This window comes from Rattus rattus, chromosome 1, assembly GCF_011064425.1.
Source record: "Rattus rattus isolate New Zealand chromosome 1, Rrattus_CSIRO_v1, whole genome shotgun sequence".
NCBI classification, from domain to species: domain Eukaryota; kingdom Metazoa; phylum Chordata; class Mammalia; order Rodentia; family Muridae; genus Rattus; species Rattus rattus.
Window position 1 is genome coordinate 272,129,741 of NC_046154.1, and position 14,075 is coordinate 272,143,815.

At 49.7% G+C, this 14,075-nt stretch overlaps 1 protein-coding gene across 2 annotated transcripts in view; it reads right to left on the reverse strand.

Moving 5' to 3' along the window:
• The window catches only part of Fmnl3 (formin like 3), a 51,480-nt gene that overhangs the window by 8,498 nt on the left and 28,907 nt on the right, over window positions 1–14,075 (reverse strand). For both annotated transcript variants that reach the window (XM_032886234.1, XM_032886243.1), the window contains exons 2-10: window positions 11,567–11,650; window positions 9,776–9,856; window positions 8,921–8,997; window positions 6,098–6,181; window positions 3,389–3,541; window positions 2,164–2,272; window positions 1,943–2,019; window positions 1,639–1,732; window positions 58–132 (exon numbers count right to left, since the gene is read on the reverse strand). In XM_032886234.1, coding sequence (XP_032742125.1) covers window positions 58–132; window positions 1,639–1,732; window positions 1,943–2,019; window positions 2,164–2,272; window positions 3,389–3,541; window positions 6,098–6,181; window positions 8,921–8,997; window positions 9,776–9,856; window positions 11,567–11,650 — 834 coding nt within the window. The remainder of the gene's footprint in view (window positions 1–57; window positions 133–1,638; window positions 1,733–1,942; window positions 2,020–2,163; window positions 2,273–3,388; window positions 3,542–6,097; window positions 6,182–8,920; window positions 8,998–9,775; window positions 9,857–11,566; window positions 11,651–14,075) is intronic.

Below are 14,075 nucleotides of genomic sequence, written 5' to 3' on the forward strand. Positions count from 1 at the left end.
AACAGCACAAAGCTTCAGTGGACACGGCATGCACCTGTCCCAGACCCAGGTCCTCACCAAGAAGTCAATGTTGCTGTCTTCATTCCGGAAATACTCCATTAGCTTCTCAAAGCGATGCAGTTCTTTGCACACCTGAATGTGCAAACAGTCTCAGAGGAAGAATCTCTACTATGTAGAACTGAAATCCCCAAACTCTGGGTCCCAGGAACATGATGGAGAAGACATGGTTCAGACCAAGTTTAGCCAAACTGCAGAGGGCACAGTGGCTAACAACTTAGCTAGCCTGGGGGCTAAACTAGCTGGAGCCGGTTTGAGGCCAACTTGTGATATAAGGTAAAAATGTGTCTCAGAAAACAAAACACAACAAACCCAAACACATCGAAATAAATATATAAATAAAATAAAAATAAAACAAAAACCAAAATAACTATAACTCTATCTAGAGGCTGTGTCATTTTGGACACCAGAAGAAAACCCAGAACCTAGAATCTGGTTTTAGGTCTCTGACCCTCACCACAGTGAAGGAATCCAGCGTAGCCTAGGATTTATGTGCCTCTAAAGTTAGGCCAGAAAGACACACAGCAGATATGATGCCATCAAAATACAGAAAGAGAAAAAAAGGAGTCAAGCCACAGCTGTATTGTGGGGGGCTGGGGCCCCACGGGGACACAGAGGAGGAGCCAGTATGCAGGAAAGCCCTCTGCTTAGAAGGGTCCAGGGGCTCCTGTGAGTGTCTCAACTTTAAAGAGGAAGAGCTGTTTCCTGGACCAAACAATGGATGCTAGGGAAGAGGCCCAGAGAGGAGGAAGGGGTGGGACCACAGCTGTGGCTGGATGTTGAGGAATCCTGTGTTCATGCAAACTGGGGTTTCGGAGGTAGACCTAAGGATGGGAAAATTCCACACAGGAGTTCTCTCGCCCCTCCCTAACAGCCGAAACCTGAGAATATACTTGCTTTGGATCCCACCTGTGGGCTCATGGCAGCAGAGTCAAGGGTGGAGAGTCTTATAAAGTGAAGATGCCCAGACTCCACTCCAGTGGGTGAGGAGTAGAGCCTGTGCCTACCAAGAAAAAAAAAGAGAGAGAAAGAAAAACAAAAAACAAAAAACAAAAACAAACAAAAAAACCCCAAAAAACAAAAAAAGATTGTGTGTTTTGCCACTATAAATGCATATGAATGTGTGTGCTGTGCCCGTGGGGGCCAGAAGGGGGCACCAAGTCCTCTGGAAAGGGAACTAAAGACAGTTGTGAACCACGGTCTGGATACTGCAAACTGAACCCAAGGCCCCTGCAAAGTCAGCCAGGGCTCTGACTCCTGACCATGTCTCCAGCCACAGTCTGCACTCTATCCAGAGCCTCAATAACTGGCCACACTGCAAGGTGTCCTGGAACAAGATCTAAAAGACTTTATTCAGTTTTGCTTTTGCTGTAATCTCACTCTGAAGCAGGCTGCTGAGTCTAGGGGTTAAAGTCACTAGAGTTCCCAGGAAATTGGATCTACCCAGTTCCCTACCTTCTATACACACACACACACACGCACACGCACACGCACACGCACACGCACACGCACACGCACACGCACACGCACACGCACACGCACACGCACACGCACACGCACACGCACGCAGGAGAGACCAACCTCTTTGAAATTGTCAAAGGCAGCAAGGATGATTTCATGACCTCCCCGCACCAAACACACAGCTGCCAGCAGCTCCAAGACCAGGGCTTTGGTCCTAAGAGATGAAGAAGTAAACATCCAAGTCCCACTCAAGCTTCCACAGCACAGCTCATGTCCTTTAGACAGGAGATGGAAAAGGAACGCTTGTTCCCTCATTGGGCTGTGGACACTTCTCCTCTAGCACAGGAGGTCCTGGCTAAAGGGCATGTCAAAGATAAATCAGGATCCTTAGATCCCTGGGCACTAGAGGAGGGAATCAACACACCTTGGATTCTTGTTGTTGAGGCTAAGTGCAATCTCATTGACAGCGTGGGGGTGGGACATGACCAAGTTGAAGCCATACTGCAAAGGAAAGGATAGGAAGGGACCTTGACGGTAAGAAGGGAGAAGCCAGCAGGTCTCCACTAGCAAACTCGACTTTCGCAGTCTTGGGTGGGTAGATGAGGCAAAGGAGGCAGCACGTCCACGGCGAGCATCAGTCCTTACCTGATAGTTCATGATGGCTCTGAGACAAAGGATGCAGACGTGCACATCGTCCTTCTGGCTCACCAGCCGGGAGTTCTTCAGGGCCCGGCGGCCAGGGAGAGTACTGTACCTGGGGGACAGGGTAGGGTGATCAGGTAGGGACAAGACTGATGGTGAAAGACCACCAGGCTGCCCTGTAGAAACAGCAGAAATGGGAGGAAATAAGACCTTGTAACAAATGCCAAGACAGCCAGGGTGCAGACGGCAGTGAAGTCAGCCACTGTTCACCTCTTCGGTACAGGCCTTTTTTGGCCAACTGCCCAGGACCCTAGCCAGCTTTATCCTCTGCTAAAATCATGCTAACCCCAGAGACCTCTGAAATACAAAGTTGTTTTAAGGACTCTGCAGTCCTTGGGATAGGTCACAAAGACATGTACCTGAGAGCCCCTCCTCCCTTGTTTAGTGACACATTGGCACATTCCGTGGGACAGGTGCGTCTTTGTACTCATCTCATTCTGAAGTACCCCAAAGGCAGAGCAGACCTACACAGGTCTTAGAAAAGGCTTGGGGCCATGCCTGGCTTTGTATCATCTCTCCACTACCTCAATGTTTTATGAGAAGAGGCAACACATACAGAATTTGTTCCTGCAAGACCAGAATGGTGATCAGTGTCCATGATGCAAAATCCAAGAAGAGAAGAAGAGCCACAAGAGAGACTTAGGTCACAGGAAAGGTTAATGGCTCTACAAGGGCAGCCTCTGAGTAACAGGGGCTCTGCGAAGTGTCCAGTCTACCACAGACAAAGGAAGGCACAACTTTGGAGAAAAAAGACCTGAAGGGGGAAGGGAAAGGAAGGAACCAGCAGGTAGTTGGGTCTGTTCTCGAAGAGGTGATGGGAAAAGTGAGAGCTGAGGAAGTGGGTGTGGGGGCAGGAGCTGAACTGGCCAGTATAGCCGGAGCCCTGCCCAAGGTCAGGAAGGAATGGCTAGGACAGAGTGAGGACGGGGGAAGGGGAGAGCTGGAGCATCAGGGGTAGCACAGCTGAGGACCATGTACTTACCCAGGACAGACCGCTGGGCAATCAGGGAGACAGAGAGGACAGATCAGAGACAGGCGAACAGGCAGAGGGCAAGAGAGCTGAGCCTGGAAGCAAGAGTTGGGGAGGAGCATAAGCACTCACCGGGTTACCAAGACCTGGACTGGGGCTGGGGTGGGAGGCAGGTGGGCAGAGTAAGCGCGCACATACCGGAGCACGGACTGGCGCGCAGAGCGAGCGAGGCTGTTGGTGAAGGGGGCCGACAGGGCGTTGGGCGGTTGCAGGTCCTCGATTGACCTACTCCAGGACCGGAGCTTGTCAAATGCACCATCATCACCACTCTCCAGACCCTCAAAGTCAAACCTAGAGCATGAGAGGACACACATGCGCACACGCAGGCACATAGACAAGAGAAATTCTGTGCCAAGCCCCCAGCAAGCCCACCTCCCCCTCTTCAGGCCTCTGTGGCAAACAAAAAGCAGGGGCAGCAAGAAGAGGAAGCAGAATTAGGCATCAGAGACCTGAACCTGGTTGGAGCTACCGACAGGGCTGAGAAGGCTTGGGCAGTTCTAGCAGAGGGGATCTGAAGGCTTCCCCATGGCCTAAGGGCTGTCTGTGGGGGCTGTCAGGCTTCCTGTGCTCCTAGCCTCAAGTGGGATGGCTCAAGTCACCATGCCTACTTAAAACATCTGTTCCAAAAATAATGAATGGAGGGAAATGAGCAACTGCAGGTCTTGAAGCTCAGCAAGTACACCACTGCCCACCCTACCAATGGCTTCTGTGGCTGGTTTAGCTTTTCAGTGCTGAGGAGTGAGCCGGGGTCTCTTGCTAGGCCAGTATGCTAATAGGCCTCCTAGTGGGCTACACCCCAGGCCTAACCCTCTGTTTTTTTTTTTTTTTTTTTTGTTTTGTTTTGTTTTTTGTTTTTTTTTTTTTTTTGGAGCTGGGGACCGAACCCAGGGCCTTGGCGCTTCCTAGGCAAGCACTCTACCACTGAGCTAAATCCCCAACCCCAGGCCTAACCCTCTGAATGGTGGATGTTCTGTGACTGAGCTTCTGTCTTCCTCCTCAGCTTCAGCTTCCCTAGAACTGTGAGCTGAGACTGAAAGAGGGAGCCCCTGCCCCTGAGGAAGTGAGTGTTATTTTTGGTTACTTCCTGCAACAGGTCTCTTGCCATAGGCAGTTATGTCCAGAGCAGAGAGATCAGCTGACATCACACAGCACTCAGGGCCTTTTCATACTTGCCCCTCAGAGTGCACACCCCGAAAAGCACTCTCCCCTCCTCTCCCTCCTGCTCTGTACCCCTGTAACTCTGAGAACTAGGGCACATCTCAAAGGCTTTTCCCCATAGGACATCTTGCCCATCATGAATGCCCAGTGTCAAGGCTGGGGTTTCTGGAACAAGTGATACCCACAGAGGTGAGGCTGCACTGGTCAGGAACAGTCCTGACAGCAGGTGGTACTTAATGGTGACCCAGCCATGGCCTCATCCCTTTCCCCCAGGCCTTCCAAGCCTCTGGCTCTTGTTACCCGGACTCTACTTTCAGAGGCACTGACTGCCCTGGACACCAAAGTGTAGCCTTGGTCTGGAGCAATGGGGTTGTTTGCTTTTTCAAGAAAGACAGGCACATTTGGGGAAATGATCTACATCTTTTTACTATAAATGTTCTGAACTAAAAATTCACTTAAGCAAATTTTTGCCCATTTCTTTCCATAAAAAGATTATTTAAAAGACAGGAGGATCATGAAGTATGGCTTCCACAGAGATGTGGATGGGAAGTGGGTGACTCTCAGTTTACAGAGGATGACCCGGGAAGGGGGATGGGAAGCTGAACCCGGGAGATATTACCGGGCCCCCTTGAGGAAATGCACTGAACCAAGAAGAGTTATAAGGACAGGGATAGTGGAAAAGCAATAGTCTAGGCAAGGTCCAAAGTTCAAGACCCGGCTTTCTCCAGACTAGGGACTTTTAGTTCAGGAACCATGGGGAGTTGAGAGCAAAGCTGGGACCCATCCTCCTTAGGCTGACTTGTCTGAAGTGTAAGCCTGCATATGTTGCTAACTTCATTTACTATCACTATCATAGGTCAGCCTTCTTTCTCTATGTCCAAAAACTATAGGCAGGCTTCTCACCTGGGTAATAACATCGAAGCCACCAGCAGCGGAGGCCCTAGTGCATTCCAGATGCTAAATGGGATTCACACCTTCTCATCTAATCTGTCAGTCAGGAGGACAAAGGGACTTGAGGTTCCATAGATAGTGCTCAACACGACTTTGACTCTAAAAGCTCTCATTCACTGCACCTCACCAGGCTTACTCTCCTGAGCTAACCAATAGCTGACTACCTCCATGTGAAAAGGATATCTGGGAGACCCCAAATACTTCTTCGATCTGTTCAAGTCGAAGTCCTGCTCACTGGTCTTCCTCAACCATTGGCCTGTAGTAACCCTCTCACATCTCAGGGCCCAAGCTTCCTCATGGAAGACTCAATGTTGTTGAAATTACTAAACCCTAGGAAGCCATCGCCCCAGGAGCTACATTTCCTCTGAGAGCCTGTAGCTTGGCACTTAGGTCATTTGGCTTCCGACTCCAAGCTTCCTTTCCATACTGCTCTCTTCTCTTCTGTTCCAGCTAACTTCCCAATCCCTGCTGACCCCTTGTCTTGCCTGCTCACTTCTGCAGCAACCCCTGAGCTACTGTGCTGGGGATGCCCATTCCCATCTCCTCTGTTGGCCTCTCACTCGGCCTTTTTCTTCTTTCCCACCCCATTTCCTCTCATGCTGGAGACTGAAAGCTCAACCTCAGCACACGGCAGGCAATGTTCTGCTGCTTTGCATTCCCAGCCCTCACTCTTCTTCTAAGTCACTGGGACTGCCTGCTTCCCAGTGAGTCCCCAACCCTAAACTTTGTGGTACTTACATGACAGAACACTGGGCAAACGACAGGTAATCCACCAGCACGTCCAGGCCTTTGTTCTCATCATTGAGAAACTCCCTTACCCACCTGCAGATACAGGAAACACACACAGTGGATACAGTATGGAAACTGGTTTGGTTTGGTTTGGTTTGGTTTGGTAGAGGGCTCTGACCCAGCAATCTAGCCCTCAACAATTTACTCTTCTGTATGCTACTGGAACCTACTATCAGGCTGAGAAAATCCTGAAAACCAAAACCTCTGACAGAGCCATTTGTGATCATGCTGCCAGCCTGGACTTCCTACAGGCTGGAGAGCCATGGTGGGCCAGGTTACAGCCCATTGTTTCCTGTGTCCCTTTGATCTAACACAATGCTAGGCACTAAGTCCTTTCCCACCATGTGCTAGGACTGAGGAGGCACGCAGAGCATTCACGGCTCACAGAGCTGAGCCTGAAGAAGCCTGCAAGTCCCTGATGCCATCAATCACAGGCATAAGACAACCTCACGGGGTCAAAGGGCTCTACTGAGTTCAGTCGAGGAGCAACGAGCAAAGATGGTGGCGAGAGTTCTGTGTTCAATTGGAGTGGGTCCAGCAGAACTGAAAAAGCTTGGGGAACAGTTAGGAATTCAAACTGCAGTATGGCAGGACTCCTCAGTCAGGTGACAATGGGGGAAGGCAGGCAGGTGAGCAGACAGGAGGACAATGACCTAGGGCATTTTGCTTTCCTTTTGGACTAAAGTGAAGAGCAAATCCCCTCAGAACTGGTGGGAGTTGAGGTTTGTCTCGGTGCAGAGCCATAAACCCCTCAGGATGGAAGCCCTGTTCTCCTGAGTGCTCTACTCCCCTGGAATGTCCATGGAACTACATGAACCAGCTGTGTCCAAACTGCCCTGCAGGGCTGTGCTCACCCCACAGCTGGAACACCAGCTCCATCCTGGGAGCCACACCCGCAGCCAAGAGGCTGGCTAGAGCACCAGGCTTGGCTGATTTACCAGCCAAGACCCAGCTGAGGCTGACACTGGAGCTGCCGCAAGTTAGCTTCCTCTCTGGGGCCGTCAGGCCTCCCATTTCCTGTCTGTCTGCTCTCCAGCTCCCCACCCCCTTCTCATTTCCTGTCTGAGTCTACACTGCTATTTTAGGGATCCTGACACTTTGAGGGGAGGTTAAAGGGCACTTTGACAAGGCAGAAAACCAATACAAACCACAAGAGCTAGAGGGCCCTGGAATCCTACTCAGGCAGCCTCACTCCAGAGCAAGAGACCCCGGACACCGCTGGCACTCACTCCCTGCAGGACCCTGCCCGTCAGGCTGTAACCAAAACAGGATCTCCTCCTCACACTCTGTCCTGGCCTCCTTCCACCCCTGACTAGCCTGACAAGCTTCCTGAAGAGAAGGATCCTGTCTCCCTCATAGAACTGCCCAGAGAAGTCTCAGATTAGATGGCATGGGCTTAGCTCTTCCCTGGGAACCAAGGGCTCGGTCTAGACCTCAAACTTGTGAGCCAATGCCAAGAAGCCCTGGGGCCTGGGAACTATGCTAACCACAGGGGACTGTCTCTTTGTGGTCCTCTACTAAGGAGAGCAGACCCCCATCCACACACCAATTATAGCAAGGCCTGAGAGAGAGGCCCATGGGGTGCTCGGGACTGCCAAAGTGTCACTCTTAACCACACAAACAGGGCCTAAGTGATGAACCCTCCTAGTTTTCCTTCTCTGAGATTCTTAAGGGGTGGGGGCAAGAGAGTTTGGCCACACCTTTCTCGGTTGCTTTCCATGTCGGGTCACAGATGACTGTGGTGTGGAAGCCATGCTCCCAACACCAGGAACTGTCCTTTTCCTGTCCTCTCCTGTGCTGCTTCCCTTTGAGTGCTGCTGCAGCTGGCTACATACAGATATCCTGTCCCCCTGAAGAGCTCCGGGCACATCAGGCCTGGGAGCAGACAAGTAGGCTGCTGCCTTGACAGAAGAGGAAAAGCTGGTGATGTCATTGGCTCTTTCTACCTTACTCTCAGGAAGCCCAGGGACGCAGGCTGGCATCTACCCAGAAGCCCCACCTCACCCTTCCCTGCTCCCTCACTGAGGCACCCCTACCTGAAGTGCTGCACTCTTAGCTCACTGTCCTTTCTGCATGGTCGCACCCCTTCAGCTGTTTCTTACTCTTGCTGGAACAGCTTCATAGGACAGAAGCACCGCTGTGTTCTCCCTGAGCCTCAGGCATCAGTCCTCAGCTTCCTCAGTAACCCCTGTCTCCCCTTTCACTCAGGCTGAAAGATTCACAAAGACCCTGGGGGCCCCCTCAACGCACTGGCAGCAACATGATCTGTGAGCACAAGAGACTCCAGCCCTGACCCTCTCCATCCTACGTCTCCACTGCTTTAGGAGCCTCTTCTGCTCACGTACAGAGATTGCTTTCTTTCAAACAAATAAGGAATCTGTACACCAAAAAGCCTAACTAGTCATCAATTAGGAACTAATCTCATTGTTCAGTATAATACATTCTCGCATCCCAACCTCTGCTGGGCCTCTCTTGGCCCAGTACCAGACCATAGGCAGGCTCTGGTCTCAGCTGCTATGGGAATGTCTTCTAGTCAAAGCCACAGAACCCCAAGAGAGGCCCCAAGCTTCCAGAAGTTAACTGGTCAGCAACTGGCAGAACAGAAGGGTAGAAAACCAGAAATGGCACGTCTAAAGCTCCGTAGAGCCATATGCCATTCAAGGGACAACCTTGCTTCATGGCAGGAAGGAAAAAAACAAAAAAAGGGCACCCAAATCTGTGTGGGAGGCAATGTCTGGTGTCAGGGAGAGGCCGATGGCAGACCTGACTCACCCAATGTGATTGGTGCGAAGTGAGATCTCCAGCTCCCTGAGGACTTTGGTTGACTCCTGGACTCTCCTCCTGAACTTCTGTAAACATGGAATCTTTTGTCACTTGATGTTCGTTCCCTTTCAACCATTTTTCTTTTCCTTTCTTTTTTTTCTCTTTTCTTTTTTCTCAAGACAGGGTTTCTCTGTGTAGCCCTGGCTGTCCTAGAACTCACTCTATAGATCAGGTTGGCCTCAATCTCAGAGATCTGCCTGCCTCTGCCACTTGAGTGCTGGGATGCCTGCCCCCCCCCCATTTATTTCTTTCTACATTTGAGTCTGAGTCTTTTGCCTGCATTTCTTCTGTGGACCATGCATGCACTGCTAAAGGGGCCAGGAGACAACGGTGGAGTTCCTGGAAGCAGTTACAAGAGTTGTAAGACTCTGTGGATGTTGAGAACTGAGGCTGGGCCCTCTGGGAAAACAATACTTTCTTTTAACTGCCAAGTCACCTCTCTAACCTTCCTCCATCAACCCTATCTGTTTGTTTGAGGAAGAGGTATGCAGCAGTAGTCCAGGTTAGCCTGGATCCCACAATCCTCTTGCCTCAGTCTTCTAAGTGTATCACAGGCATATACTACCATACCCAGCTATCCAATTTTATTCTATAAATAAAGGAGGCAGACAAGAAAACACAGGAAGTACAATTACAGACTTCCCTCTAGCACTGGACAGTCACTTTAGGCCTCAAAGCCCAGATATTCAACTCCATTACTCAAAAATCAATGTCAAAATACTTAACCCCAAGGCAAAAGGTTTGTGCCCAAACCCACAGGACTACGAAGGCAGCAAGACAGGAATTTTCTGCCTTATACTTCACCTTCCGCGTCACATTGGGGTCCAAGAAGCTCTGGAGTTTCTGGATATAGGTGTGGGGAGGATTCTTCACTTGAAATCTTTCCTGAAAGGGAAACACACACGTATGCATGCAGAAACACAAGGTTCATGGAGGTTGCTAAGGAAGGAGATGCCTACAGTATTCAGTTTGAGGGAACGCGGCCTCCAGCTGTCCCTTAGCATCATCTAAACCCTAAGTTCCCCTCCTTACGATCTTTAGGTTTGTCCCACCTGCAGTTGTAGTCTCCTCTTCCGCCCAGTGCTCCCTAGCACCTAGAGTGCTTTATGTCAGAAGCTATTTTAAGAATCTCCTGCTTGCTAAGATGCGGGGACTACAGAGCTGTGATTAGTACCTAAGGCAAATACGTGACTGGCTAACTGACAGTTAGGAAAGCCACAGGGAGGAGAGCTTTGCCTCAAAGAATCTCTCGTTCTTTTGTAGTTCTAACCTCTGCAGCTGGGGCTCAACTAGTTCTGCTGTGCTGACCTGACGCTCAGAGCAAGTACACCCTCATGCTCTTTGCCTGGGAACTCAAGCCCAGCAACCAAATGAAGTTCTCAGCAGGGTTACCTCTCAACACCTTTCACACAAGGCAACTCAGGTCTACCCACAAGGAAACTCAGCAAACCCCCTTGGCACTCTGGTCTTAGAAAGGCCTCCACAAAGAAACTCTCTGAAGAGTTCAGGGGAAGAAACCCATAAAGGGGTCTAGGAGAGCGGCATAACGCTAGGAAATAGGACCTAAAAACAAAGAACTCCGAGAAAAACTGAAATTATGTCACCTAAAAAAGACAGAACTTATCTAGTAAAGAACGTTAGCACCAAAGGGCTGCTGTCCTCCAAATTCAATACTTAGCACTGAGTCTAAGGAAGCAGGCCTTTTCTGGTGATACCTTGGGCCTCAGGGCCATGCTGCTGGCTGAGGGAAAGCCTAAGCCCTGGCAGAAGGAAACAGCTAGTAAGGACCGGTGCCGGTTTGCCTTGGCCCAATCTGGCTGCAGGTTCTTTGAATGAAATTGGTTTTATGAGATTAAGTGAGATATTTCAATATGTGTGGGGTTCCTAAAAAGGTAATCAGCCCCCCAACATCAGCTATTATGGTTTTGCTCAGAACCTGAATAGAAAGAATAGATTTGTTCATGGCAAAGCTCAGCAACTGAGTGCTTCGTAAACAAAATGCCCACTCTGTGCCAAGTCCTTCCAGACCTACCAAAAACAGTCAAAGCCTCGTGACCAGCAACCTTCAAGCCCAGGCAGTGAGTGTTCTAATATCTTGGTTCTCAGCAAAGTAATACTTTCTCTTCTTGCTCAGTTCAAACACTATCCATGCACGGATAGCTGCAGTTCTTGGCTACAGTGACATTTCAGAACAGAGCCAAGGGGACAAGGGCATCTCCTGAAAGTCTGTAGCTGATATAAGCAGCACACCCCACCCTGACCCCCAACTATCTGTCATGTCTGGGCCAGAGTAAGAGGGTCCTGAGCAGAGCCTACAGGTCCAGCCATAATCCTGAGCTAAACTTTTGTGGGAAAACTGCTCACCTTGCCCACAGCTGATCTTGCACAAACCACCATGACATCATGGTGTCCACTGGGCAGCCTCTCCTGGGTATACAGGCTACCAGCTGTCTCAGCTAGGCAGCCCCTAGAAACCAAGTCAGCCTACTCTGTGCCAAATCAAGGCTGGTTCCTGTCAGCATGGCAGTCAACCCTCTGGCTTTACTGTCGCAGACTGCTCCTCCTGATCTTACCAAGCTCATGCCAAGCTCATACCTGGTCACAGATCAGATCCCACTTCTTCTCGTTGTCATACTGTCGCAGCAGCCGGGCCTTGTCAGGAGGCAGGTTCATAGAGCTCTGAGGAGAGAAGCTGAGTTAACACCTGGAGAGCAGGGAGGCGTGAGCTCCCTCTGCCCCCTTGAGAGGCAAAGGCAAAGGCAAAGGCATCGTGGAGGGAGGGACTTTTCCTGCCTCCCCACTGTAGCTGTCAAGTTGGGTTAAACAATATTTTCCAAACTAAAGGACATGGAATCAATCTAGTGAGTCAAAATTAACCATATTTGAACTGTAAACTAATAGCCAACGAGAAGGCTTATGAGTGAAGGTGCCTGCTACTGAGTCTGTCCTGGATTTACTCCGCAGAGCAGAGAAGAACCAACTCCTGCAGCTGTCTCCAGACCTCCGAGGACTTCACAGCACAGCTCCCCCCCACACACAAAATACTTACAAATGCAAACAAGATTTAAATAGAAGACACCAACATTCACTTCAAGTAGAAAGCATAAAAGTGTTACAAAGTCTTCTTCAACATGCCACATATATGTCATAACACATACGTCAGCTGTAGAAGTTACTACACATGCAGAGCAGTAGAGCACACGCCTTTAATTCTCGTACTCAAGAGGCAGAGGTAGGCAGATCTCTTGAGTTTGGACTACAAAGCTAGTTCCAGGACAGCCAGGCTACACAGAGAAACCCTGTCTTGAAAAACAAAACCAACAAGAGGTTCTATATGCAATGTGAGACATTTCAAACTGGGAAATGGCATACTATAAAAGATACTTTATAAAAAATTTTTTTTATTTTTTATCTTTTACTATTTTAAAAGGTGTGTGAATCAAATGCAAGTGAATGAGGTCACTCATGCAAACACCTACTCATATACTTTTAGAAAAAATATCTATGAAACTTTAGAACTTTAAAAGGCAGTAGCAACTTACTTGCTACTAATTACAAATCATTACCCTTCCATTTAACGGGTACACAGCACTATCCAGACCCCCTGGGGCACCCTAATAGACAATACTGAAGGCTAGACCCGGAATTATTTTATCTTGCTCATTACTATGTGCTGGATGAAAAGGCAGTGCTGTGTAAGGAAGGCCTAAGTCTGCTGTACATGGTATAAACTCCCCTCCCTTCCTGGGCCCCCTGCAGTCATGACTGCCTTTGTTCTAGGCTACAACTTTGCTTCTAATAGCAGTCTGACACTTTGATCAGATCACAGCTCCTGCACACCCCACTTGTGACTCAAACAAGATGCCCCATCTGAGGTGCCTCTGAATGCTTTCCCTAACCTCTACTTGCTACTCAGAGACCCAGCTCTCACTCCCTGGTAACCCAAACCTAACCACTGGCTTCACCCCAGTACAGCCCATGGATCCTCACCCTTACACACATGCTGTATTCAGGATCTTGAGGACAAAACAGTCCTAGAGACAGGTGTTCTACTTAAGGGATAACAGGAAAATCCTTAAATGTTAGTACTCTGTCGCAATCTATTCCTCACACACTCATCTCTCACACACCATTATGCCATCTGTACACTCATCCACCCCGAAGACTCAGCCTATGCTCAGTCTCCTCCTCTCATCAGAAGTTAATGATGAGCTGATGTTATCAGGCCCCGGGAGCAGTGGGCTCATGTCCTGCCTGAAAACAGAACCATTATGGTTCAAACACCGGAAGCAGGTTAAAGACGCCAATTAGCACATACAAAGAAAGAATTTAGGATTAGAGAAACAAAAATGGCCAGGGGAGGAAAGGACAGACAACCTCATCACAACTTTTCCACGTTTCTGTCTGCTGCTAAGGAGTCTGCCTGAACTACACAAGATGGGCTGCAGCTTCCCCACAGCTGGGTAAACACGGCCCATCCCTCTGCAGTCGCTGCTTTGCTGGTGGCCTATATGTCTGTGTGGGTTACAGAACAAATGGAGACACAAAGGTCAAAGGCAGATCCAAAATTGCCTCGGCCTTCCCAGCTGGGGGACAGGCTGCTACCAGCCGAACCTGAGAGAAACCTCAGCAGAGTCTGCAGGAACAGCCCTGGCTCTACTCATTCTGACCACATCACCGTCATCTAACGACACTGCTTCCGAGTCTCAGTCAGGAAAAATAAGTTCCTATTTTTTCCTGTGAAAGAAAAATGCCAGTTATGCTGGCTGGGGGCGGGGGGGGGCCCTAGGGTTCAAAACAGGGTGTCTTTGTGTAGCCCTGGCTACCCTGGAACTTACTCTGTTGACCAGAATGGCCTTGGGTCCAGAGATCTGCCTGCCTCTGCCTCCTGAGTGCTGGGATTAAAGGTGTTCACTACTGCCTCTCCCCCTCCCCCCCCTTTTAAACACTAGAGTCACCTGAGAAGAGAACCTACTTCTCTTGAGAAAATGTGCCCACCCAGACTGCCCTGTGAGCAAACCTGCAGGCATTTTTCTTAATGATTGATGCAGGTGGGTCTATCCCCTCACTGCCGCCCTTGAACAGGGGGTACCATAGTAAAGCA